The following is a 26420-nucleotide window of genomic DNA, read 5'->3' on the forward strand; positions in this document are numbered from 1 at the left end:
TTTGGGGGGGAGTGGTTGTGGAGAAGAAGAAAGAGAGTTGTAAAGGTTGAAAGTCTCTCAGGAATGTTAGGGGTCAGCTGGTAAGGCTGCTGGGTGCTGTGTCAACTAAACAGAGAAATTAGTGGAGCTGCTAGCTAAAATATTGCCTGTTTGTAGGGTGGCAGGAGGTGATGATCTTCTGCATGATTTCCTTTGCAGTGTTGTAATTCTGGGGTGCCAGCCCTTCTCCATTTTATACAAAGGGTCCAAAAGGCCTGCTCTGGGCCAGATTTAATGTAGAAAAGTCTGTTCAAAGGCCCCCTGGGAAAGTTTGCCAGTTCAAAATGAGACCACCCAGGAGGCATGCCAGCAGGTGGTGCTGAGCTGTTGTGAATAAATTTCCACATGGGCTCCTAAAGCATGTCAGCATGGCCATGGAACCCTGGTAGCACCTCCATAGAATGGGTTGGTTGGAAGGGACCTCCAAAGCTCATCCAGTCCAAGCCCCCTGTAGTCAGCAGGGACATCCTCCACTAGAGAGGTTGCTCAGAGCCTTGTCCAGCCTCACCTTGAATACCTCCAGGGATGGGACCTCACCTACCTCCCTGGGTGACCTGTTGCAGTGTTCCAGCAGCCTCATGGTGCAGAACTTGTTCCTCACATCCAATCTAAATCTGCTCTGTTTTCATTTCAAATCATTGTCCCTGGTCCTGTCCCTGCAGGCCTCTGCCAACAGTCCCTCTGCAGCCTTCTTTTAGCCCCCTTCAGGTACTGGGAAGCTGCTCTAAAGTCTCCCCCTAGCCTTCTCCAAGCTGAACCCCAGATCCCTCAGCCTGTCCTAGGAGAGGTGCTCCAACCCCCTGAGCATTTCCATGGCCACCTCTGGACCTGCTCTATCAGGTCCACGTCCTTTCTGTGTTGAGGGCTCCAGATCTGGATGCAGTACTCCAGACGAGGTCTCAGCAGAGCAGAGTGGCAGAATCACCTCTCCATCTGCTGGCCATGCTCCTGTTGATGCAGCTCAGGATGCCATTAGCACTCTAGTAAGTAGGCAGCTTGGGTGTTGCTCTGGAAAGGGACACAGCAGACTGCAGGTTCACTCCCAGCTGTGTCTTGCAAAAGCTGCCTCTTTTCTTTAGAAAAGCAGATGATTTGGATCAGCTTCTCTGTTTTCCTTTGGAAAGGATGAGAGAGACAATCCTTTTGTGCCAAAAGGCTCATGGACTGAATCAAAAAGAATCAAAAGTGGGGTTTGCTTTTAATCACAGGACAGCAAATGCCTTTGCTGTTGCAGTGTGAGAGGGGTGCAGAGAGTGAGGGACAGGAGGTGCTTTTCTTACTGTGCATGCTGCCAGTGCCTCACCTCTGGAGCCAGGCTCTCATCTCTCTCTTGTGGTGAAATCATCTTAACCTGGATGAGGTTTTATTCCATATTTTAAAGCTGGGAGGGCTAGAATCCCTCTTACTTCTCTGGGCTTTGTTTCCTCCCCAGAAAGCTTCAGTGCTGAAATAAAACTGCAAAGAATGAACAGTGTGGTGTGTGAGTGATTTGGGGCAGGGGAATTTTTAACAGCAAGGAATGACAGCTGTGCTTTGTCCTCTGCTAAGGTGAGCAGACCTTGTGGTAGGTAAGCATGATGGATTAGTGTTTGATGGTACAAAGCAGGATTTTTCACACCCTGGCTTTTCCTCCCTTCTCAAGGTACAGCCCCAGGCTTCCAGCACATGTCCCTGTGGAGGAAGAGTAAGAAAGGAACAGCTCTGGGAAAGGAAAAGGAGGAAAGGAACCTGAACCTCAGCACAACAAACTGCCTGAAGCCTGCTGGAGGTGAGGGCCTTGGCAGGGGGACAAGGATCATGGTGGGGAGCTGAGGACTGTGATGGGAAGGTGGGGACTTGATGGGGGGGGCCAGGCCCAGGGCTGGGAGCTGGTGGCCAGGGCAGGGTGGGAGCTGGTGGCAGCAGCTTTGGCACCTGGTTGGCTGGCTGGATCAAGTGCTGTTGAGGCATCTTTGTTTTCTGCAGAGCCTGAGGCCACAGCAGGCATTTGGTGCAGGGGTGGAGGCCTCATGGCTGTCTCTCACTGAGGCAATTAACTAGCTGAAAGTGGCTAATTAAACCCCGTGGTTACACTGCAAACCCTTCTTATCTTGCTGTTAGCTGAGCAAGTTCTGTAGTGAGTTTGTGTGCATTGCTGTGGGATCAGCTGGCTGCAGCAATGGCTGCTCTAGGAGCCAGTCCAAAGGGGACTCACTGTGCACTCCAGAGCTGTGGTAGAGACAATTGCCAGAGGATACTTAAGTGCTGAAGCAAGAGGTTTAGATGATTTTGAAGGTGGAGGGGTGATGTAACTTGGAAAAGACCTGCATTGGTGGCTACTGAATGTATCAACACCAAGTTAAGACAGTGCCCTGAACTGAAAGCAGCTGAAGCTTGGGAGAGCATTAGGGAAGAATGAGCCAGGCTTGCCCTGCCCTCACTTTTCCCTAGGTATCTGTTAATGGAAGCTGTTGGAGGCAGGGAGGACCTTGATGTGAATCAATGTGGCTGTTGCTCACGTTCTCCCCAGGGAATTTTTGCTTGCTCAGCAGTAACCTCAGGCTACAGATTCTGCTAACAGGAAAGAAAACATAGCATGAAAATGAGGCAGGAGATTGAAGAGTGGCTCTTTAGCTGGAGTACCTGCTGGGAATGCCATTTTCTGCTCCCAGGCAGAATGTTTCTTCTGTACATTCTCTCCCAGATTTGTTTTTTATCATTTTAGTACTGAGCATTTGTAGTTTTCTCTACTGAGTGGAGATTCTCTGAGCCATATGACTGGGGAAAAGCAAACAAACCAACCAACCACTTGCTCAAAATGCTGAAGAGGCTCCAGAACTGAAAAGGCTGCTTGAGCTCGGAGGGAAATTGTCCTTATAAACAAATGTTTTTTAGGCTGTCAAACAACTGTTAAGCAGCCTAAATCTATATAGGCAGGAAAGCTTTGCTGAAGTAGCTCTGTAATCCAAATCACAGCTGTCCCACTGCAACTGAAGAGATTTGTCTCCTTTATTATCTTAGCATAAACCAGACAGGAATTTAGGCAAACTTTGCCCCAGTCTGGGGGTGGGGAAATGGAGAGAACCTGACAAGTGTACTTTCAGCGCTGGCATTTCTGATTTCCTCTGAACCACCTCAGTGTCTCTGTCTTTGAAACTGACAGCACAAACCCCCCAGCAGGTCTGAAAGAGGCAAACTTGGGCTGTCCAAGTGCACTGCAGATGCTTTGTTCCTTCCTCGGTGTGGCTGTGGGTAGCACTTTTCATCCTGCTGTTCTGACCCAGCAGCAGCAGTAAGCTCTCTCAGAAAACAGAAGTTCTCCTTAGTAAGTTCTTCAGCAGGAAGAACTCCACTTAAGCTTCCTTCACACCTTTCTTGGGAAGCTTCTGAAGTTTCTAAACACGTCAATGGCAGCCTCCACAAACAAACTCCTCAACAAACTGCTTCCTTTAGTGAGGCTTTTCCAAAGCACTCTATCAACATTTGGGGGTCTAAAACTCCACAAATCTCTCTAGAACTGTAAATTGCTTCCCACTGTCAGTACAAACAGGAGCTCTGAGCGAGTCTTTGATGAAGCAGAAACAATTCTTCTGCTTTCCAGCTTCGAAGTCCTTTCTGGGTGCTGCTTGGAAGCAGTTCCACTGTCGCATGCCTGGAGCTAAAATCCATCTTGTTTGTAGGCCATATTTGGCTTCTCATCAGAGACACTGAGCAATATTTAATTCTAATGAAAGCAGCAAACCAGCCTATTAGCTGGGAGGACACCCAAGAAATTTGATCTGGAATACAACAGTAATAAATACACAAAGATTTCTACCTCAGATTTGGCTTCACCTTTTCATCGCCTCTATCCGGGCCATCACCGTTAACCCGGCGGACAACCAGGTTGTAGGGCTCCTCCTCCATTGTCTCTTCATCTGATTTCTGTCCCCCCTCCAAAGCCCATCTGGAACGTTTGTTAGCCAGGGAGGAGACAGGAGAATGTTCTGCATCTAAGTCATCAGGGATGCTGTCAAAATCAGCTTCCCCCTGACACTGGTGGCACAGCCTGTAGCGCCTCGTCCCTTGCTGAACGACGCAGCCCGTCAGCTCGGTGACCTGACGCTTGCACTTCCTGCAGATCAGTTTGCCAGCCTGATGTATCTAAAGAGATGTGAAAGTTTGGAGAGGTCAGTGTTCGTCACATGGGTCATGGGCAGCCAGCTAAACCAGCCAGCATGTGGCCAAAAGAGCCACCAGCGTCCTGGCTTGCATCAGCAAGAGTGTGGCCAGCAGGACCAGGGCAGGGATTGTCCCTCTGTACTCAGCACTGGTGAGGCCACACCTCAAATACTGGGGTCAGTTTTGGGCCCCTCCAAAAAAGGACATAGAGCAGGGCAGCGAAGCCAGGAAAGAGTCTGGACAGGGCTGGTGAGGAGCAGCTGAGGGAACTGGGGGTGTTCAGCCTGGAGAAGAGGAGGCTGAGGGGAGACCTTCTGGCTCTCAACAACTCCCTGAAAGGAAGCTGGAGCCAGATGCGGGTTGGGCTCTTCTCCCATGGAAAAAGTGAACAGGACAAGAGGAAATGGCCTCAGGTTGCACCAGGGGAGGTTGCACCAGGTTGGAAAAGACCTTTGAGATCATCCAGTCCAACCTATCACTCAACACCATCTAATCAACTAAACCATGGCACCAAGTGCCTCATCCAGTCTCTTCCTAAACACCTCCAGTGACGGTGACTCCACCACCTCCCTGGGCAGCACATTCCAATGGCAAATCTCTCTTCCTGTGAAGAACTTCTTCCTAACACCCAGCCTAAACCTCCCCTGGCACAGCTTGAGACTGTGTCCTCTTGTTCTGGTGCTGGGTGCCTGGGAGAAGAGACCAACCCCCACCTGGCTACAACCTCCCTTCAGGGAGTTGTAGAGAGCAAGGTGGTCTCCCCTGAGCCTCCTCCAGGCTAAGCAACCCCAGCTCCCTCAGCCGCTCCTCACGGGGCTGTGCTCCAGACCCCTCCCCAGCTTCGTTGCCCTTCTCTGGACACCTTGCAGCAACTCAGCATCCTTCCTAAACTGAGGGGCCCAGAACAGCTGGCAGCAGTAACAGCTTGGGAGGGGAGGCTGGGGTGGGTGTTTCTGGCCTGGGCATACCGTTTGGAAGTGGTTCCTTAGGTGCTCCAGCCGGGTGAACCTCTTGCCACACTCCTTGCAGGGGTAGGGCCGCTCCCCGGTGTGGCAGCGGAGGTGGCGCTTCAGGTCGGCGCGGCGCTTCACCGCGTGCGTGCAGAAGGGGCACTTGAACCGCGTCTGAGGCAGCTCGTCTGTGACAGACAAACGCAGGCAACCGCATCACAACCCGCCCCTCTTGTCCTCACCCAGCAGTTCTGATTCGGCTTTTCAGCTTAAGGAAGCAGTTCAGTTTTCTTCTGGTCTGGCCCTAAATAGGGGGGAAAAAGAATCCCACAAGAGAATCCCCACCCCCGCCCCCAAGGCCAGGATTTCCTACTCAGCGTGGGAGACAAGGATTGGGCACTGTGTGCTTTGCCACTCAGGGGATGTTTGAGGCATGCAGATGATCATAGGACAGCTGAGGTTGGAAGGGACCTCATAGATCATCTACTCAAACCTCCCCACCGTGGGAAAGGACACCTCTCAACTAGACTCAGCTGGTCAAGGCCTCATCCAACCTGGCCTTGACCACTCCCAGAGAGGAGGTATCCACAACCTCCCCAGGTAACCTGTTCCAGAGTCTCCCCACCCTTGCATTGAAGAACTTCTGCCTAAGCTCCAGTCAGCTTCAGCCCATTCCACTTTGTTGTGTCTCTAGACACCCTCATGAAAAGTCCCTCTGCAGCCTTCCTGTAGGATGCTTTCAGGTACTGGAAGGCAGCTCTAAGGTCCCCCCCAGAGTCTTCTCTTCTCCAGGCTGAACAACCCCAACTCCCTCAGCTTGTCCTCAAAGCAGAGGTGCTCCAGCCCCTGGCTCATCCTTGTGGCCTCCTCTGAACTCACTCCAACAGCTCTGTGGGTTTTTTTACCTTCATTCCAACTACTCATCACACCCCGAACGGCGGGCACCGAGGTGTACAGCTCCTCTGCCTTTAGCTCCACACACTCAGCAGTTCTGGAAAGGTCTTGTTCCAGCTGAGCCACAGCCTGCTTCTTGGGGATGACTTCTGGTTCACGATTGTATCCATACTCATGCCCAGCATCATTCTCAGCATCCACCCCAGGCTCCTCTCCGTCCTGGGAGGTCGTGGCGGTGCCCCCGGCGCCGCTCCACTCGCCCCTGTTGGCTTTGCGCGGCGCCAGGTCGCAGCTCTGCGACAGCCCCAGCAGCTTGCGGTGCCTCCTGGCGGAGCTCTGCTTCCTGCCTCTCTTGGACAGCTGAGTCTCTGCCCGCTGGAGAATCACCTGGGAGCTGCTGCAGCTGCTCCATGCATTCTCATTGGCTGGGTTTGCCTTTTCATCTGGGACGGAAGAGGAGCACCGCAGGTTGCTCTTCACTTTCCTTCTTGAGTGGTAGAGAGGCGGATGGGCAGGTTCAGTGCTGGTGCTCTTGGCTGAAAGGCTGAGGTAATGATCCTTTTCCTTCTCGTTAATATCCAGTGAGGACTTAATGAATGTCTTGCAGACATGGAGGATATCGGTCATCTGCAGATAGCTGGCGGCTGAGATGACCTCGATCACGTTTTGCCCGGTTAAAGACAACACACCTGAGTACACAAAGTCCAAGATAACCATAAATGTCTCTGGGGAGAAGACCTCAAAAGTCACTACCGTGGGCTGAGTCGTCTCCTTCAAGCCCTGAGAAAGGAGCATCTTGAAGTAGCCACTGCTGGCAAACAGCACATTGCGATGGGCCTTGAAGACCTTGCCCTCCACCAGGATCTTGCAGTCACAGAACAGGTCCTGCTTCCGCTGTTCGTTTAGCTGCTCCAGGAGGTGAAACTGGTGGGAAGAAATCTCCATTCCAGGCTAGGGAAGGGAAGGAAGGCTTGGCCTGAAGGGGAAAACACACAATCGTGAGCTGTGGCCGAGTCCTATTTCAAGAGATTAACTGTGTTTTTAAAAACATTAACATTGTCACCACGTTCCTAATGTGTCTCCATCCCCCCCTGCAGCCCTTAGCTCGTGTTGAAACGGGCGAGAAGAACCTGAACGACTTTACCAGAGGAGACCACGGTGCTCGGGCAGCGTTACTGCGTGTGCGAAAGGACCGGGAGGTGACAGCTTCACAGGCTAATGACCCTCTGCCGTGGGCAGCGCCGCGGTTGATACTGCCTTGCCCTGGTTCACTGGGCATAGCCCCAGCCAGAGAGCACCGGAGCCGTATTCGGCGGCAGCCCTACGGCGGCCGCAGCCCCTCCGGGACGGGCTGCCTCGGCATTGGCCGAAGCCGCCGCCACTCACCCTCCCGGCGGGCCCCGGGACGCCCGACGGCTACAGCGCGGAGGCAGCTCCTGGCCCCAGGGTTGCCGCCCCCGCTCCCGCCGCGGGGTCCGAAGCGCCCACGCCGGTCAGCGCTCCGGGCGGCCCCGCTTCCCTCCCCCGCTCGGGGGTAGAGCCGAGCCAGGCATGCAGCCCGCAGCCACCCCCTGCGCGGCCCCGGCCGCAGCTGCCCGACCCGGTGCCGGCGCTCCCGCCGCCTCCCCGCGCTGGCCGTGCCCCAGCCGCCCCCTGCGCGGCCCCGCTCGCCGCGCCCCCGCCGCCCGCCGCTGCTCCCGCGCAGCCCTTTGTTGCCGCGCCCGGGGCTGCAAATGGCGCCCGCCTAGGACGCGCTGCAGCCCCGCAAGCCGCCGGGACACCGCTAATGGCCCCCGGTACCGACGGGCCCCGGCGCCCACCCAGGCTGCGGAGCCCGGGGTTGTCCTCGCAGCACCCCGCTCGTAGCCGTCCCCAGCCCCGACGCCCGGTCCGACCTGTCGCTGTAGAGTAGAACTGTTACCGGCTGGGTGCTGGCTTGCGGACGGCCGACCACGGAGCCTCGGCAGCGGGCGGTTGGGTGCGGGAGTCCCCGGCCCCGCGTCGAAGCTGGCGGTGGGCTGAAGGCGACTCGGCTCTGGTCCCGCAAGCCCGAACGTGAAAGCACCGCGAAGTACTTGGTGACGTGGGCGCCGGCCAGAGCCGCCCGAGGGCTGGGGACACAATTAAAGGGGCAACGCACCGATTGCAGGCGCAGCCCAGCGGCTTCCTCTGCTGCCCGCCCTGCCGCCGGGGCTTCTCGCTTCTTCCCACACCCACAGCCTGCCCGGGAGGCCGCCGCCGAGCCGCAGACAATGCAGCGCTATTGTTAAGGGCAGTCTGGGACCGTGTGTGTGGAAGGCAGACATCGCCGGAGTGAGAAATACCTGTAGTTCTGTGCTGTAGGATATGTTCCTCGATATAGCAGCGGGTTTATAGCAAGGGAGCTTTGTGTTAAAACAACGAAGATAATCCTGAAGCACTGGGAGTGGCAGTGCAAGACAACAGATTGTCCTTTCTTTTTGTGTGTGTGTGTGGGGAAAAAAGGAAATTAAATCAGGATGTCCGTTAGAAGACAAAACACTTCAATCATGTGCCCATTAGAAGACAAAACACTTCAATCTTGTGCTGCTTAGATGAGACTTTCCATCTTGTGCCCGTTAGAGGATGGGTGATACCAGCAGCCTTACAAAGCAAGCTGCTTCAGCAGAGCTTAGCAAGAAGAAAGAATCTAAGCCAGTGAGAGTCTGAACTAAAATAGCAAGTTACAGCTAACTTAAGCTTAGCAGGAAACAAGGAGACTGAGCAGGCAAGAATTTGGGTTAAAATAGCCAGATGTTGTGACTGTAAGATTATAGCTTTGGGCTGAGAACAAAGAAGTAAAAGCTGCCAAACCACAGGCTGTGTCCAGAGCTCAGCCCTGACTCAATAAGTGAAAGCAGAGTTAGGATGTTCTTCCCCAAAGGGACCACCTGGCCCCTGATAGATAAATCTGAACATGTGCTGAGCTAATTGCAGAAGTAATTTGCATGTGAGGCTGATTGGCAATGGGCAGGCAGGCAGGCAGTGGAAATCATTGGATATGTATTTGTCTTGAGGGTACGAAAATAGCCAATTTTTAAATGCTGCTGTTGGTTAGGAGGAGAAATCCTCTGTGTGTCCAGCACTGCAGCAAACTGCTGTCAGCTTTCTGAGCTTTGGAGAGCTTCCTCTATTCTGATTTTTCACAGACAGAATTTGGTCACCCAGATGAGCCAAACCTTCCAGAGCCTCATCAGCCCAGTGAGATGGTGGGGAGTCCAGCAGGCACCGAGGCCCTGTGATTCCCTCTTTGGGTGAGTTGATTGATTGGCAGCCTGGGGCTCCAATGAACAACTTTGGCTTTGGGTTGGGCTTTTGGAAATCGCCTGCAAATGGTGTGCAGATTGGACACATTGTTGGGCTAAAGGGTTTGGGAATGTTGAGGAGAGGCTGAGGGAGCTGGGGTTGCTTAGCCTGGAGAAGAGGAGGCTCAGGGGAGACCTTCTTGCTCTCTACAACTACCTGAAAGGAGGTTGTAGCTAGGTGGGGGTTGGTCTCTTCTCCCAAGCAATCAGCAACAGAACAAGAGGTCACAGTCTCAAGCTGTGCCAGGGGAAGTTTAGGCTGGAGGTGAGAAGTTCTTCCCAGAAGGAGAGATTGGCCACTGGAATGTGCTGCCCAGGGAGGTCCCTGGAGGTGTTCAGAAAAGGACTGGATGTGGCACTTGGAGCCAGGGTTTAGTTGTCAGGAGGTGTTGGGTCATAGGTTGGACTTGAGGATCTCTGAGGTCTTTTCCAACCTGGTTGGTTCTATTTTCACCAATCCTTTAGTCCAGCATTTTGGTACTTAGGGCTGCAAAGATGATTTCAAGGCTACCAAGGTGCTGAGGGGACTGGAACACCTCTCTTATGAGGAAAGACTGAATTGGGGTTTTTTTAGTCTGGAAAAGAGCAGACTGGGGCAGGGGGGGAATCTTTTCCATGCCTATAAAAACTTCCAAAGTGGGTGTCAGGAAGATGGGACCAGGCTTTTTTCAGTGGTGCTCAGTGGTAGGTCAAGGGGTAACAGGCACAGACTTGAAGATCAGAAGTCCCATCTACACATGAGGAGCAATTCTTTAGTTTAAGGGTGATGGAGCACTGGAGCAGGCTGCCCAGAGAGGTGGTGGAGTCTCCATCCCTGGAAGCATTCAAAACCCACTTGGATGTGTTCCTGTGTCATCTTTCTCTAGGTTAGCCTGAGGCTGGGGGAGCTGGGGTCGTTCAGCCTGGGGGAGACAAGGCTTCAGGGAGACCTTAGAGCAGCTTTCCAGTACCTGAAGGGGACTACAGGAAGGCTGCAGAGGGACTGTTTGCAAAGGCCTGCAGGGACAGGACCAGGGGCAACGCTTTGAAATGAGAGCAGAGCAGATTTAGATTGCAAGTGAGGAACAAGTTCTGCACCATGAAGGTGGTGGAACATTGCCAACAGGTTGCCCAGGGAAATGGCTGGAGGCCCCATCTCTGGAGCTACTCAAGGTGAGGCTGGACAAGGCTCTGAGCAACCTGATCTAATGGAGGACGTCCCTGCTGACTGCAGGAGGGGTTGGACTGGATGACCTTCGGAGGTCCCTTCCAACCCAAACCGTCCCCTGATTCAATGAGTGGTGTGTGATGCCAAAAGAAACATGACAATGACCTCACTGGAGGCAGTGCAAGGAGATGAGAAAGGGAAAAAAAAAAACCAAAGAGGATTGCTTTCATTTAGAGAAAACCAAGCAAAATGGCAACATAAAATGAAGGACGTAGAAAACAGAAGGCACTTAACATTTATCTTGTCTTGGGATACAAAAATAAGGGAACAACAACTGAAATTAAGGCAACAAATGTAAAAAATGGTAACCTTTCTTGGTTTTTTTTTTAAAACACAAACCATAACTGACCTGGGGGAAGCACAGACTTGAGCTAAACCTCCAAAAGCTTAACAAGGTACTTTAAAAACATGGCTACAGATAACCTAATTAATGCTACTGAGATAACAACAACATACAAGTAAGAAAACCCTCCTGTGCCAGGCAAAGCAAGAAGTCATCTGCCTAGATCTAGGAAGCAAGTCTCTTCCTAGGGAGAGATTCTTCCATTTGCCCATTTACAGCCACCTCTGAAGCATCTGGTCCTCAGTGTTCTAAGGAGAGTGAGGTATTGATCCCCACATCTCTTTGCTTCTAGGAACACCCCCCAAAAGTACAAAGAAAACACTTAATACTTTTACCTTAACAGTTCAGACTCCAGGCCTAGAGTGACTTTTGTTTTCCTCTCTCTTTAATCCAACCCCCCCCCCGCCGCCACACACACAAATTCCCAGCCACTTGATATTCTGGGACAGCAGGCACCATGACCTGGAATTTATTGTGCATAATATAAAGGGAAATGAAAGGGGGGAAAAAAAAAACCCCAACCAAACAAAAATCTCTTCAGTTGGATTTCATCAGCAAGCATTTTCTGTGGCAACTTGAGCGAGGTCATTCCATCTGTGTTGTAGTTCTTCCTTTCTTCTAGCTTTGATTTAGTTAAGGTTGCTCAGGAGTGTTGCTCAGCCATTTGTTAACTGGCATTGTTAGGAGTAAGGAACTCCCCAGAACTCAACCAGCTGTTTCCACATCCAGCCCCCATTGGGAACTGCTGACCAGGGTGGAACAGAAAACCCAAGGCAAACACCACTCTCTGTTTGGAGAAGATGTTTTTCCATGTGGGTCTGCAGAGAGTTTGGGAAGCTCTCCCCTTCCACCCCTAAGCCAAGGGATGGTTGTTTTTGTAGGGAGAGTAAAACCTTACAACATGCAACTTGGCTCTTCCTTGACAGGAAGGCCACTTAAACGCCCCCACTGTGAACTTAGCAGGAAGCACCTGAGCTGTCATGTTAAAGAGACCTGCAGGCTGGCCATCTGCAGTGGGAATGCTGCACCCTCTGCTGATGCTGACACTACTAAGGCTATACATTTCTCTCTTTTGACACAAAAAAAATCAAAATAGAGACTTTGCAGCTGTCCCTGGGAAGAAGATTATATAGGATATATATATGGGGCTGTTCTGGAATGAATCCCAGGTGCCAGCCAAACATGCTTCAAAGTTGTAAAAAAAAAAGGAAAGGAAACAAAAATCAAACTTTCTAAGCCTGTAGCCACTGAGTTCCATGACCAAGGGATGAAGACTCAGGTCTGGCCAAGCAAAGGCAGAGCACAAGCACCCCAGGAGCACACTCCTGCTCCTCTCCCATTTGCAGTGCTGGTTAAGGTGAACTCTCTGAGCACCAAAACCAAGTGGGACCGGAGCAGGCTGCCCGGAGAGGTTGTGGAGTCTCCTTCTGTGCAGAGATTCCAACCCCCCCCCGGCCACTGTGATCCTGGGCAAGCTGCTGTGGGTGCCCTGCTTCAGCAGGGGGGTTGGACTGGATGATCTCCAGAGGTCCTTTCCAACCCTCGCCACACTGGGATGCTGTTACAGAAGGCAACTTGCTTCCCCATTAACCTTCTCATCTCCTGTGGCCTAATTGCAGGTAAAATTCTACCAAGGTGATGTCTAGAACTTCCAGCAGATCTCATTCTCACTGGCACATAACACAGCCTGAAGAAGGTTAAGGTATGGTTTGCTCCTGACTTTGGGAATGTATCAGCTGATTCCAACTCCATCCTAACACCCCTCAGTTTCAAACTGAGTACAGGTCAGTAGAAAGAAAGAGCAGTCAATGCTTTCAGGTGGAAGATCTCCTCAGTTCCATTTCTGATGGAGCAGATGTGCTGCCCAAATCATTCTGCCTCTGGTTGCTGGCAAACAGAAACGGTGGGCAAAGAGAAAACAACAGTTCAAAGGAACCTTGTGAGGATTGCCCCCTTCACGTTGGCACTGCCCTGTGGATGCCAGTCACAGCAGCCTGGCACTTTGGAGAGGTTGAAAAGAAGAAGAAAGCATCTTCTTAGTGCTTAGACACAACTTTTCCTGGTGCTTATTAAAACACTGCCCAGTCTGAGCTCCCAGTTTCCAGAATGAATAAAAGATCTCCCAGCATCAAAGAATGACCCAGATTTGTAATCATTTCATCTCAGAGGTGCTGCCTAGCACCAGCATTCATAGAATCATGGAATGGTTTGGGTTGGAAGGGACCTCCAAAGGTCAGCCAGTCCAAAGGCCCTGCAGTCAGCAGGGACATCCTCCACTAGAGCAGGTTGCTCAGAGCCTTGGCCAGCCTCGCCTTGAGTATCTCCAGGGATGGGGCCTCAACTACCTCCCTGAGAGACCTTTTGCACTGTTCCACCACCATCGTGGTGCAGAACTTGTTCCTCACATCCAATCTAAATCTCCTCTAATCTCAAACCATTGTCCCCATCACTGCAGGCCTTTGCAAACAGTCCCTCTGCAGCCTGCTTGTAGCCCCTTTCAGGTACTGGAAGGCTGCTCTAAGGTCTCCCTGGAGCCTTCTCGTCTCCAGGAGCCCCAGCTCCCTCAGCCTGTCCTTGTAGCAGAGGTGCTTCCTGGTCATCCATGTCTGTATTTTCTGTTAAAGAAGAGGTCTTGAAAGACCTGCTCAAGACTTTCCCTACTCTAATCAATTTTACAAGAAAAGGTTTTCCCAGGTGCATTTTTAGATGCTTCTCCTTAATGAGCTGCCTTGCCTTGTTTGCTTGTTTCCTCCTCATAACATGAAGCCTTCAGGAATGTTAAGGTTGGACCAGATGATCTTTGGGGGGGGGTTCTCTTCCAACTTGGCATTCTAGGATTCTATGAATTTTCATGGAAGATTCTCTTCATTTCTGACCACTGAGGCGAAGTATCCTGGGGGAAGGGTACTCCTAGTTCTCCCCAGATGACATTACACCCCACCCCACAGCCCTCCAGCCTCAGAACTGGGCAGTTTACAGTACTGTGTGTGACTTCTGAAGTATTTAGACCTCAATCCCTGGAAAGAGGTGTTGAGAAGCGACCCTTTGTCTACTATAAAACGTTATCCTTGTAGTACTTGAGTTTCTTTGTCCATCCATGGTTTCAAAGACAGATCCTTTCCACTGAAGCCAGGTAATGGGTATCCTGATGACAAAACTCAGACTTGGACTCAACGGTGTCCATAAAAAACATGCAAATCTGGACCTGTTCAAGAGAAACCAGCGTGTCTCTGGAGGATGAGGAGGCTGGTGGAGGGCTTATGGTCAGGACACTACATTCTCCCTCTGACACTCACTCCCAGTCGTGGTCTTACAGCTACCTAATATTGGGTTTGACTTCCTTTTCCTCTGCTTCATCCTCGCTGTCATCCACCTGCTGGATGACCAAATCGGTCGAGCCGTCCTCCACGATCTCCACGTCAGATCTGTTGTCTTCCCCATACTGCCACCTGGAATCTTTGTCCCCATCCTGGGGGAACTCCAGGGGTGCTTCAGCCTCCAAGTCAATGCGGATACTGTCTATGCCAGCTTCGGCCAAGCACTCGTTGCAGAGTCTGTAACGCCGCGTCCCCTCCTGCACCACCTGTCCCGTCAGCTCGGTGACGTGGCGCTTGCACTTCCTGCAGATGGGCTTACAGGCCTGATGGATCTGGGGAAATCAACAGCAAGACATTGGAGTTCTGGAGCCACAAAGCAGCACTGGTTAGGATGACAAAAAAAAGCAGGGCTGGAGCAGGGTTAACTTGTGGTCATGGACTGAAGCTTGAGGAGAGCAGACTGAGACTGGAGATGAGGAAGAAATTCTTTACAGTGAGGTACACTGGAACAGGTTGCCCTGGGAGGTTGTGGGTGCCCCCTCCCTGGAGGTGTTCAAGGCCAGGTTGGATGAGGCCTCGAGCAGCCAAGTCAAGATGAGAGGTGTCCCTGCCCATGGCAGGGGTTTGGACCTAGATGATCTTCAAGGTCCCTTCCAACCCAAGCCGTTCTATGAATTTATGAATTGCAGAAAGGCAGGGGTTGGAAGGGACCTCTGGAAATCATCTAGGTCCAAACCCCTGCCCTGGGCAGGGACACCTCTCGACTTGGCTGGCCTTGTCAAGGCAGGCTGACCTAGAGAAGGTTACACAGGAACACATCCAGTGGGTTTTGAATGTCTCCAGTTATAGAGACTCCACCACCTCTCTGGGCAGCCTGCTCCAGTGCTCCAGCACCCTTAAATTAAAGAAGTTTCTCCTCATGTTTGGATGGAACTTCTGATGTTCAAGTTTGTGCCTGTCACCCCTTGTCCTGTTGCTGGGCACCACTGAACATCACCAGATGTCAGAAGCCAAACCAAACCATCACTGAGCTGCAGCTGCCCCGTTAAGCTCAGGCAGAGCAATGCCTTTGTCGGCCACCAATTAACACTCAGCCCCTCCTGCACTAACTCAGATCAACAAAACCAGATCTACTTCCTTTTGCCTCTTCCTTCAGAGCAGTCAGCTCCCCAGCCAGCTGCCCCTGTGCCGCGTGTGGCGGTGCTGCAGGGGCCAGCAGCAGCTACTCACCGTTCGGAAGTGGCTGCTGAGGTGATCCAGGCGGCTGAAGCGCTTCCCGCAGGCCTCGCAGGGGTAGGGCCTCTCCCCCGTGTGGCAGCGCAGGTGACGCTTCAGGTCTGCTTTCCTTTTCACCACGTGAGTGCAAAAGGGGCACTTGAACCTCATCCTGGGCAGATCATCTGGTAGAAAATGAGGTGATTACACAAAAGGCAGCGAAGCCGCGGCAACGTCTAGCACAGGATCGCCGAATAGTTCCGCTTGGGAAAGACCATTTGAGCCCAACCATAACCTGACTCTGCCAAGCCTGGAGCTGAGCCATGGCCCTCAGCGCCACATCTCTCTGTCTCAAACACCCCTGTTAGAAACCAGTGTGACTGAAAGAGCAATGAAGTCATGGCATGGCTAGTCATGGAATCACTTTGGTTGGACAAGACCTTTGAGACCATCTCCAACCAATCTACCAAGACTTGTGTTACACCATGTCCCTCAGCACCACATCTCTGCCTCTCTGAAACATCTCCACAGTTGGGAATTCAGCTACCTCCCTGAGGAGCCTATCCCAGTCTTTGAGAAGCCTTTCAGGGAAGAAGTTTCTTCTGATGTCCAACCTAAACCTCCCCTGGTGCAACTTGAGGCCATTTCCTCTCACCATGAAATGCTCTAGGAAAAGGGAGTCTGAGAAGAGCAAAACACTTCTATTAAGAATAAACAAATCACCCCAGCATATGTCAAGAGCAAAATGTTGGCTTTTCCTTCCAGTTACACAGCAGTGCTAGAAAGGAAAAGGAGTGGACCATTAGCTGGATTAAAATGACCTTTAAAACATCCCAAAAGGTGGTGACTTAAATGTGGAGGATGGAGCTGTACAGACACTGAAGCTTTGTGTTTTCAAAGGCTAGTTCTAGGATCACAGAATCACAGACTGCTTTGGATTGGAAGGGAACTTTCAAGGTCATTAGACCAATTTCCCTACAGTCAGCAGGGACACCTCCATAGAATGACAGAATGGCTCAGGTTGGAAGGGACCTCAGAGATCATCTGCTCCAACCTCCCTGCCATGGGCAGGGATGCCTCTCATCTTGACTTGGCTGCTCAAGGCCTCATCCAACCTGGCTTTGAACACCTCTGGCAGGAGGTATCCACAGCCTCCCTGGGCAGCCTATTCCAGAGTCTCACCATCCTTGTACTTAAGAACTTCTTCCTCAGCTCCAGTCTAACCCTGCTCTCCCTCAGCTTCAGACCATTCCCCCTTGTCCTGTCTCTAGACACCCTCAGGAAAAGTCCCTCTACAGCCTTCCTGCAGGACCCCTTCAGCTATTGGGAGGCAGCTCTAAGGTTCCCCTGAAGCCCCCTTCTCTCCAGGCTTAACAACCCCAGCTCCCTCAGCCTATCCTCACAGCAGAGGTGCACCAGCTCTTGGATCATCTTCACCTGGAGCAGGCTGCTCAATAAACCAGGCACTTCCATCATTCAAAAACACTAAAAAGAGTTAAACTTCCCAAACTTACATTTGTGGCCAGTGCCAGGTGGCTTCCTGGCACTGGCACGCTCCATCCAGCACATTTTCTCACGGAGAGGCAGAGAGGATCCACAGGTGACTGTGCAGCCACAGCATCAACACTTAACTTACCTTCAGCCCAGTTTCCCATCACCCCCAGGATGGAGGGCATGCTCCCATACTGCTCCTCTGGCTTTGAAGACTTGGATTTACTGGAAGAGCGAGGTGATTCATGCTCCTGCTGTGACACAGCCAAGCTCCTGGGCATCACGTCAGCCCCTTGGCTGTACTGGTAACCCACATGAGGAGACTCAACCTCTGCTTCGATCGGAACTTGCTCTTCGGGCTGCGTGACGTGGCCGGGGGGCTCGGCAGCCCTGTCCTCCAGTTTGCTGGATTTATAGTGAGGCACATCAGAGGGCTGCTGCAGTCCCAGGTGCCTGGATTTCTTGCCCGAATCTTGCCTCTGCTCGTGTTTGGACAGCTGCTGCGGCGGCTGCTGCTGCTGGGCGTTCCTCTGAGAGGCTGGGTAGTAGCTGAAATTGCTCCAGGTGTTGCCACCCATCATACAAGTCCCTTGGTCCGGACTTAAGTGCGGGCGCGGGGGGCTGCTCTCCGCCCTCCAGCCCGTGCTGTACAAGCAGGCTCGATCCACGCCGTTGGAATTCACCTCCTTGTCCGAGAGGCTGAAGTAGCGATCCTTCTCCTTCTCACTGATGTCCAAGGAGGACTTGATGAAGGTCTTGCAGACGCTGATAACGTCGGTCATCTGCAGGTAGCTGGCGGCCGACATGACCTCGATGACGTTCTGCCCGGTCAGGGACAGCTTGCCCGAATAGACGAAATCCAGAATGACTGTGAAGGTGTCGGGAGAAAAGGCCTGGAAGGTGGCCGTGGTGGGCTGAGTCGTCTCCTTGGAGCCCTGCGAAAGGAGCATCTTGAAGTAGCCGCTGCTGGCGAACAGCACATTGCGATGGGCCTTGAAGACCTTCCCCTCCACCAGGATGTTGCAGTCACAGAACAGATCTTGCCTGCGCTGCTCATTTAGTTGCTGCAAGAGGTGAAACTGGTGGGAAGAAATCTCCATTCCAGAAGAGATGGGAAGGAAACAGTTGCTCTACAAAACAGAACCAGAGGAGACTCTTGAGCGTCGTGCAAGGGAGTCAGATCAAGCTGACAGACGTCTCAACAAATAACCTCTTTTATTTAACTCTCTTTAAATTACAACGGACAACCACCACGCGTTTTATCTCCAAGACGAAAAGCGGGGTGAAGCTGCCCGCTGCACACAGGCTGTTGGCACAGACGTGTGCCGCAGCTGGGGGCACCTCCGGACCAGGGTGCGCTCTCCTCGGGCAGCTCCACAGCCCTTCAGCGCTGCCGGTAGCTCGGGCTGAGCTCCGCGTCCGCGCCTTCATCAGCCCATCTCGCCTCGCCTCGCCCGGTTCGGGCAGGGCTTACGCCCCCGCCGCCGAAGGCACCAGAAAGGGAACTCGGCGGCAGCGCCCGCCCGGGCCGGGCTGCTCCGGCATTGGCCGAGGCGGCTGTCACTCACCCCCCCCGCCCGCCCGCCCGAATTGGTCGCTCGGCCCCGGGGAGCCCCGGGACGCCCGATGGCACCGGGCCCGCCCGCCACAGCGCGGAGGCACTTCCCAGCCCCGGGGCTGCCGGCGCCACCCCGCTGCCGCCGAGGGGCCCGCAGCGCCCACGCCCGCCTGGGCTCCGGGCGGCCCCGCTCCCCTCCGCCGGGCCCGGTAGAGCCGAGCCGGGCGCGCAGCCCGCAGCCGCCCGCCTCAGCACAAGCCCCGGTCCAGCCGCAGCCACCCCGCACGCTGCCACCGCCGGTGCCCGGCGTAGCCCAAGCCGCCCCCGCCGCCTCCCCGCGCTGGCAGTGCCCCAGCCGCCCCCTGCGCGGCCCCGCTCGCCGCGCCCCCGCCGCCCGCCGCTGCTCCCGCGCAGCCCTTTGTTGCCGCGCCCGGGGCTGCAAATGGCGCCCGCCTAGGACGCGCTGCAGCCCCGCAAGCCGCCGGCTCCGAGGGGCGGCTGCCGCCGGGACGCCGCTAACGGCCCCCGGTACCGACGGGCCCCGGCGCCCTCCCGGGCTGCGGAGCCCGAGGTCGCCCATGGCCGCCCATGGCGGCTCCTCGCAGCCAGGCTGGCTCCGGGGCCGTTTCCGCCCCAATCACAACGCCCAGCCCGGCCTTGCCGGCGCGTCGAGCCGCCACTCACCGGCTGGGTGCTGGCTTGCGGGCGGCGGTCGCGGAGCCTCGGCAGCGGGCGGTGGGTGCGGGGGTCCCCGGCCCCGCGTCGGGGCTGACGGTGGCTGAAGGCGACTCCGCGCTGGTCCCGCAGCCCCGAGCCCTGCAAGCCCGAACGTGAGAGAAACAAAAGGTATTTGCTGACGTGGGCGTTGGACAGAGCCGCCCGAGGGCTGGGGACACAATTAAAGGGGCAACGCACCGATTGCAGGCGCAGCCCAGCGGCTTCCTCTGCTGCCCGCCCTGCAGCCGGGGCTCCTCGCTTCTTCCCACACCCACAGCCTGCCCGGGAGGGGATGCGATGATGCCCTAGATGCTTCCTTCTCACACCTTTATCTATAGCAGGGGCCTTGATGACCCAAATCTTTCCTTAATGCGCCTGCAGCTTCCTCCAAAGGAGGTGGAACATGGGATTTTTTTTTTCCTGTTCATGTTTGTTAGGTTCTGAATAAAAACTCTCTGAAATCCAGCACCTGAACCTCTCACCTTCTGTCACTCGAAGTTTGGTATCTTTCTCCTTCCTCCTCTTGCCACCAGGGTCTTTTCTGTGCTCTTGACACCCCAGTTACTGCTCCTATATATCTGTTTTCCAGTGGGAGCCGTTCTGCCTTAGCCTCATCCTTTGTGTCCTTCCTCACCTTCCCTCCCATAAACCTCTGACTTTCCATCTTGAAACCGTTTCCATTGTAGCCAAAATGGGATAGACCTACAAAGACTCTAACAATCTTTAGAAGCCTCATCCAAGTGCACCATCTAACAATTGTTTGTGGTCATTTATAGCCATTTACATTGCCCCAACATTTTTTTTCCCACCAGCCTGCTTCTCCCTTTTCCCTGAACACCCAAAGGTTTGCAGGTTCCACCTCCATCCACAAGCAGGCTTTAAAGATCTTTCCAGGAGATCCATTCTGCTGGTGGGACTCCATGTGCTACCTGACCAGTGTTAATCATTCCTGAAGAAGGAAAGCCAGTGGAACTCACAGAGTCTTTTACATTCATCTTTGGAGTCCACTGGGTAATGATGTTAATGATCAACTGAAAACATCTCAGCCTGATGTACCTACAAGTGGCCAGCCTTTGCCAGCCACATCCTGCTGCTGGGCTGCAGCCACCCCCTCAGCAGCGTCACCTGGGCATTTCATTCCATTCCTCTTGCTTTCGTGTCAAAGCCTGAGGAGAGCCTTAGCAGAACTGCTTCCAAAGTCAGCCCAGAGGACCTTCAGCATCTTTGTCCTTTCTGTGAGGGTGCCTGGTGATAAATCAACACAGATGAGCTCTATGCAAATATGCTCCCAGCTGCAGGTGTCAGTTGAAGCTGGGTTGAAGATAAGAGTATCTTGAAGTAGCCGTTCTGCTGGCACACATTATCCTGTCTTGGCCACTCAGCCCCAGCAGCCAGCTTCTCACAGCTCCTCGCCCTCAACCCTGCGCCATCAGCACTGGGGTCGCTCCAAAGCATGGAGACAGCAACCTGTAATGGATCTGGAAAGGAAAAGAGAAATGATAAAAGCCTGGCCTGGCTCTGTGCAAGTGGCTGTGGAGAGAGAGGTGTCCAAGCTCAGGGACAAAATGAAGCAGGTGAGAGCTATAAAATTAAAGAGGGATTTGAAGGAATTTGCTGCTTGACTCAGCTGACTTTCCAGGTGATGGAGAGTGCTCCACTTGATAGTTGCTATCACTATTAATAGGACCTCAAGGGTTCTCCATCTGCTGGGAGCAGGCAATAGAATCTTAAAAACCAAGGGGGAAAAATGCAGTGGTAGCTAGGGTAGCTCCAGTAGAATGCTCAGTGACGTTGCAAGTGCTCTGCTTGGAGTGCTTCAGAAACCCTGCCCAGGAGCCTGCTCCTGCTGCTGGGAAAGGCCAGGAAGAGGCTTTGCTTCTGTGTCTGCAGAGGGACCGATTTTGTGCTGGTTTGAGAATCATAAAGGTTGGGAAAGACCTCCAAGATCGTTGAGGCCAACCATTAACCCAACTGCCAAGTCATCACTAACCTATGTCCCTTAGCACCGCATCTCTGTGGGCTATTGGGCACTTCCAGGGATGGTGACTCAGCCACTGCCCTGGGCAGCCTGATCCAGGCCTCGACAACCCTTTGAGAAGTTTTTCCTTATGTCCAACCTAAACATCCCTTGGGGCAACTTCAGGCTGTGTCCTCTCACCCTGTTTGTTGCTACTAGGGAGAAGAGACCAACCCCACCTCACTCCAGCCCTTTTCCAGGGAGCTGTAGAGAGCCAGGTGGTCTCCCCTCAGCCTCCTTTTCTTGAGGCTGAACATCCCCAGCTCCCTCAGCTGCTGCTCTCCAGCCCCTTCCCCAGTTTGGTTGCCCTTCTCTGGACCTGCTCCAGCACTTCAATGTCCTTCTTGTAGGGATGGCCCCAGCCCAGGATCTTGGTGGAGACAACAGAACTACAGAAACCACAGCCGAGTCTGCTGGCTTCATCACAGGGAAGATGCTGAGAGCAAAGGTGCTGCCTGGGCTAATGAGCTGAAGCCAGAGAGAAGCTGGCAGAGTATTAGGTGAAAACTGTCATCTCCTCCTCAATCCATTTTGGGTGTCTTGTTTGTTCCCCCGTCTCCAGACCACCTCTTTGGAGCTGTAAAAGCCCTTTCATCACGACAGGGATCTGCTCTTATCTTGCATACTTTGTATTCCTCAAGGCATTAAGTCCTGCAACACAGAAAGGTTTCCTGACACGGAGCAATTAGCAACTTTGCCTATGAGCTGCTACCAAAAAAATAACACCACTAAAAGGCATTTTAAAATGCTGATCTTTGTGTCACCCAAAGTTTCTCACAAGCTTTGAAAGGAGCAAAAATAGCCTCAGAAGAAAGACTTTTCCTGTAAGAGGAGGAAACCTCATTTCAAAGCAATATTTTCTTGGGGGGGGGGGGGGGTTTGGGTTTGTTTTCAAGAGGATGGATTAAAATTCCTGCTGTTCACATTGGCTCATTAAGGACATTTCCAGCACACACCTCAAATAAATAAATAAATAAAGGTAAATTAATGAGTTCCCCCAGGTTGTGATCCAGTGGAAAACAAACATGGAAGCTGCTTTATTTCTTTCTTCAAGGATTTGTGCTGCTTCAGCCCAGGGTCACGTTCAGTCATTTTCAAGAGGTAAACTAAAGCCCTTGGTGAATTACTCACAGGGCGCTAGGGCTTGGGAAGGGACCTCCAAAGATCATCAGTGGAGGTTGGTCTCTTCTCCCAAGCAATCAGCAACAGAACAAGAGGTCACAGCCTCAAGCTGTGCCAGGGGAAGTTTAGGCTGGAGGTGAGGAGAAAGTTCTTCCCAGAAGGAGAGATTGGCCACTGGGATGTGCTGCCCAGGGAGGTCCCTGGAGGTGTTCAGGAAAGGACTGGATGTGGCACTTGGAGCCAGGGTTTAGTTGTCAGGAGGTGTTGGGTCATAGGTTGGACTTGAGGATCTCTGAGGTCTTTTCCAACCTGGTTGGTTCTATGATTCTATGATCTGGTCCAAGCCTCCTGCCAGAGCAGCATCACCCAGGACAGGGCACACAGGAACACATCCAGGTGGGTTTTGAATCTCTCCAGAGCAGGAGACTCCACAACCTCTCTGGGCAGCCTGCTCCAGGGCTCAGCACCCTCACAGGGACAAAGTTTCTCCTTATATTCCTTTGGCTTCTGCTCCAGCTTGCCCCCAGTGCCCCTCGTGTTGTCCTTGGCCATCCCTGAGCAGTGCCTGGCTCCAGCCCTGCACATCTTTATCCCCAGCAATGAGGGCAGCCCTCAGGCTGCTCTGCTCCAAGCCCCAGCTCCCTCAGCCTGGCCTCACAGGGAGATGTTCCACTGCCTGCAGCAGCTCTGTGGTTCTACGCTGGACTCTCCTTCATTGCAGCAAATGAACCTTGTCAGTCAGTGCATGTCAGCCTTTGACCTGTGCCACTTCAGCTGTTCTCCACTGTGGAGTTTTCTGTGCCAGCAACACCACCAGTAAGAGCTGATGATGTGTGCCAGCAGAATGATATTCTTATCTTCAACCCAGCCCCAACTGGCCCCTACAGCTGGCAGCGTATTTGCATAGAGCTCATCTATGTTGACTTATTGCCGGACACCCTCATGAAAAGCCTCTCTGCAGCCTTCCAATCTGTGGGATTCCATCAGGTATTGGGAGGCAGCTCTAAGGTCCCCTTGGTGTCTTCTCTTTGCCAGGCTCAGCTCCCTCAGCCTGCGCTGCCCCCAGCCCCCTCAGCCTGCGCTGCCCCCAGCTCCCTCAGCCTGCGCTGCCCCCAGCCCCCTCAGCCTGCGCTGCCCCCAGCCCCCTCAGCCTGCGCTGCCCCCAGCCCCCTCAGCCTGCGCTGCCCCCAGCCCGCGCTGCCCCCAGCCCCCTCAGCCTGCGCTGCCCCCAGCCCCCTCAGCCTGCGCTGCCCCCAGCCCGCGCTGCCCCCAGCCCCCTCAGCCTGCGCTGCCCCCAGCCCCCTCAGCCTGCGCTGCCCCCAGCTCCCTCAGCCTGCGCTGCCCCCAGCCCCCTCAGCCTGCGCTGCCAGCAGAGCTGCTCCAGCCCTCGGAGCATCTTTGCGGCCTCGATCATAAACCAACAAAGGCTGGCAAGGAAACAAAAATCAGTGTTAATGATATAGAAGACCTTCTGCAAAAGGCCCTGGTTGGCTGGGGGTGAAGCTGAGAGCAGCTTTTGGGATCCTTTCTCACCACGAATCGGATTCTTGCTTGCAAACCGTCCCCGGAACTGGATTTAAGTCTTTTTTTAATTCCCAGGAATTGAGATGTGAGCCTGAAGCTAGGCCACTGCCAGGTCTGCTCAGTCAACTCTGGAGCAGGAAAAGAAGAAATACATGAATTAATATGATAATAATAATGATGATGATGATGAAAATAAATAATAAGAATAAATAATAACAAAAATGGGAGCCTTGACCTGGGACACTGCCAGGCCTGCTCAGTCAACTCTGGAGCAGGAAAATAACTAATAAATTAATACCATAAAAATGAGAATGATGGTGAGGAGGATGATGATGATTACTAAAATAAATAACAAGAAGAAAAATTAGTATTAATAACAATAATAGCAAGAATGTGAAGCCTTAATCTATGATGCTCCCAGGTCTGCTCAGTCAACTCTGGAACAGGAAAATAACAACTACATAAATTAATATGCTAATAATTGATGAAGATGATAATAAGGGTGATGATGAAAATAACAACAAAAATGTGAGGCTTAATCTATGACACTGCTGATAATGCTGATATTATTATTATTCTATTAATATTAATTAATAGTATTAATAGCATAACAGTAATATTAATAATATTAATGTTAATAATATTGTTAATAATATTATTGTTAATAATATTGTTAATAATATTAATGTTAATAATATTGTTAATAATATTGTTAATAATAATATTGTTAATAATAATATTGTTAATAATAATATTGATAATAATAATATTGATAATAATAATATTGATAATAACAATATTGATAATAATATTGCTAATAATATTAATGCTAATATTAATGCTAATATTAATAATAATATTAATAATAATATTAATGCTAATAATATTAATAATAATATTAATAATAATATTAATGCTAATAATATTAATGCTAATAATATTAATGCTAATAATATTACTTAACAAACATTTCATACTATTAAATTAGCATTAATTAGAATTAAATTGTAATGTTACTATTTTAATAAGATTAATTAATAGTATTACTAGCACAATATTAATAATGTTAATATTAACACTATTACTTAATAAACCAATAATAATTAATAATAACCAATAAATAATAGATAAACAAATATCATGCTGATAATAAGATGGAGGTGGGGGAAGGGGATGGTGGGGGAAGGGGATGGTGGGGGAAGGGGATGGTGGGGGAAGGGGATGGTGGGGGAAGGGGATGGTGGGGGAAGGGGATGGTGGGGGAAGGGGATGGTGGGGGAAGGGGATGGTGGGGGAAGGGGATGGTGGGGGAAGGGGATGGTGGGGGAAGGGGATGGTGGGGGAAGGGGATGGTGGGGGAAGGGGATGGTGGGGGAAGGGGATGGTGGGGGAAGGGGATGGTGGGGGAAGGGGATGGTGGGGGAAGGGGATGGTGGGGGAAGGGGATGGTGGGGGAAGGGGATGGTGGGGGAAGGGGATGGTGGAGGGGAGGGGATGGTGGAGGGGAGGGGATGGTGGAGGGGAGGGGAGGGTGGGGAGGAAGGGAAGGGGATGGTGGAGAGGAAGGGAAGGGGATGGTGGAGAGGAAGGGAAGGGGATGGTGGAGAGGAAGGGAAGGGGATGGTGGGGGAAGGGGATGGTGGGGGAAGGGGATGGTGGGGGAAGGGGATGGTGGGGGAAGGGGATGGTGGGGGAAGGGGATGGTGGGGGAAGGGGATGGTGGGGGAAGGGGATGGTGGGGGAAGGGGATGGTGGGGGAAGGGGATGGTGGGGAAGATGAAGGCAATGATAAAGATGATGATAATGATAATAAATGCAGTGAGCCTTAACTCTATTCTATTCTATTCACCTATGACATTGCCAGGTTTGCTCAGTCAGCTTTGGAACAGGAGAATAAGACATAATCAATCAATCAATCAATCTAATGCTGATAACCATAATGCTAACAATGCTAATAATAAAGAATCCAAGCAAGCCTCTCAGAGGAGTTTTATTTTGTAGACAATCCAGAAAATAAAAAAAAGGAAGGAAGAAAGAGAGAGAGAGAAAGCTTCAGACTGCTCCAAGATCCACAAACAGAATCCAAGTCCCTTCTACAAACAGCAATTGTTTTTTCCCCTCTGTGTGTGTGTAGAAGGAATTTGTCATTGAAACTAGACTAAAGGACTTCAGTTATGAAACTGCTTTACAAAACATCAGTAGAGTTCAACCACCACGTTTGGAAGGTTTACAGAGTCTTGCACCAAGAGGTTTCCCCAAGCTCCCAAGAGCAGTGCAGGCTGTATTCCTCCACTGAAATACGCTGCAGCTGCCTGCAAAGTACCTGCGAAACCTTGGACCCCTGAACAGAGGCAATGACACAGAGCTAAGACTTTAGGATATGTGGCATGGCCCTTAAAAAACTTTGAGAAAGAGATCCTGGCAGAAGTCAGTTGCCTACAAACAGCATTTTGGGGATTGGTCATCAAGCACCACAGGAATTTGCAATTCATCAATCACAGAGTGGTTCAGGTTGGAAGGGACCTCGGAGCTCATCTGCTCCAACCTCCCTGCCCCGGGCAGG

At 52.2% G+C, this 26420-nt stretch overlaps 2 protein-coding genes across 4 annotated transcripts; both read right to left on the minus strand.

Moving 5' to 3' along the window:
* Window positions 1-3492: 3492 nt before the first annotated feature.
* LOC104307371 (zinc finger and BTB domain-containing protein 8A) lies at window positions 3493-7970 on the minus strand. Its single transcript, XM_054170625.1, is given in 4 exon segments — window positions 3493-4161; window positions 5148-5366; window positions 6171-6999; window positions 7945-7970. Coding segments are annotated over 3 exon segments (1347 nt in total). The 5' UTR covers window positions 6969-6999; window positions 7945-7970; the 3' UTR covers window positions 3493-3831.
* A 5303-nt stretch (window positions 7971-13273) lies between these two features.
* ZBTB8A (zinc finger and BTB domain containing 8A) lies at window positions 13274-19701 on the minus strand. Of its 3 annotated transcripts, XM_054170680.1 has the most exons (5): window positions 19393-19701; window positions 19162-19293; window positions 17065-18049; window positions 15444-15613; window positions 13274-14545 (listed from the first exon to the last, which is right to left on the minus strand). In XM_054170680.1, exons 3-5 carry the CDS (start codon window positions 18017-18019, stop codon window positions 14213-14215), a joined length of 1458 nt encoding a protein of 485 aa, XP_054026655.1. In that variant the 5' UTR covers window positions 18020-18049; window positions 19162-19293; window positions 19393-19701; the 3' UTR covers window positions 13274-14212. The 3 variants fall into 3 exon arrangements, with proteins under 3 accessions (XP_054026655.1, XP_054026654.1, XP_054026656.1); XM_054170679.1 differs by having other exon boundaries at window positions 19162-19701; XM_054170681.1 differs by lacking the exons at window positions 19162-19293; window positions 19393-19701 and having other exon boundaries at window positions 17065-18295.
* Between the last annotated feature and the right edge of the window lie 6719 nt (window positions 19702-26420).

This window comes from Dryobates pubescens, chromosome 20, assembly GCF_014839835.1.
Source record: "Dryobates pubescens isolate bDryPub1 chromosome 20, bDryPub1.pri, whole genome shotgun sequence".
NCBI classification, from domain to species: Eukaryota; Metazoa; Chordata; class Aves; order Piciformes; family Picidae; genus Dryobates; species Dryobates pubescens.

Bases quoted from the DNA above. Each gene is read 5' to 3' on its own strand.
- ZBTB8A (XM_054170680.1), bottom strand. From the start codon at position 18,019: ATGGAGATTTCTTCCCACCAGTTTCACCTCTTGCAGCAACTAAATGAG. The intron at 15,614-17,064 runs GTAAGTTAAGTG...ATTTTCTACCAG, and splicing joins GATGGGAAACTGGGCTGAAG to ATGATCTGCCCAGGATGAGG. The intron at 14,546-15,443 runs GTGAGTAGCTGC...TGATTTCCCCAG, and splicing joins TCAGCAGCCACTTCCGAACG to ATCCATCAGGCCTGTAAGCC.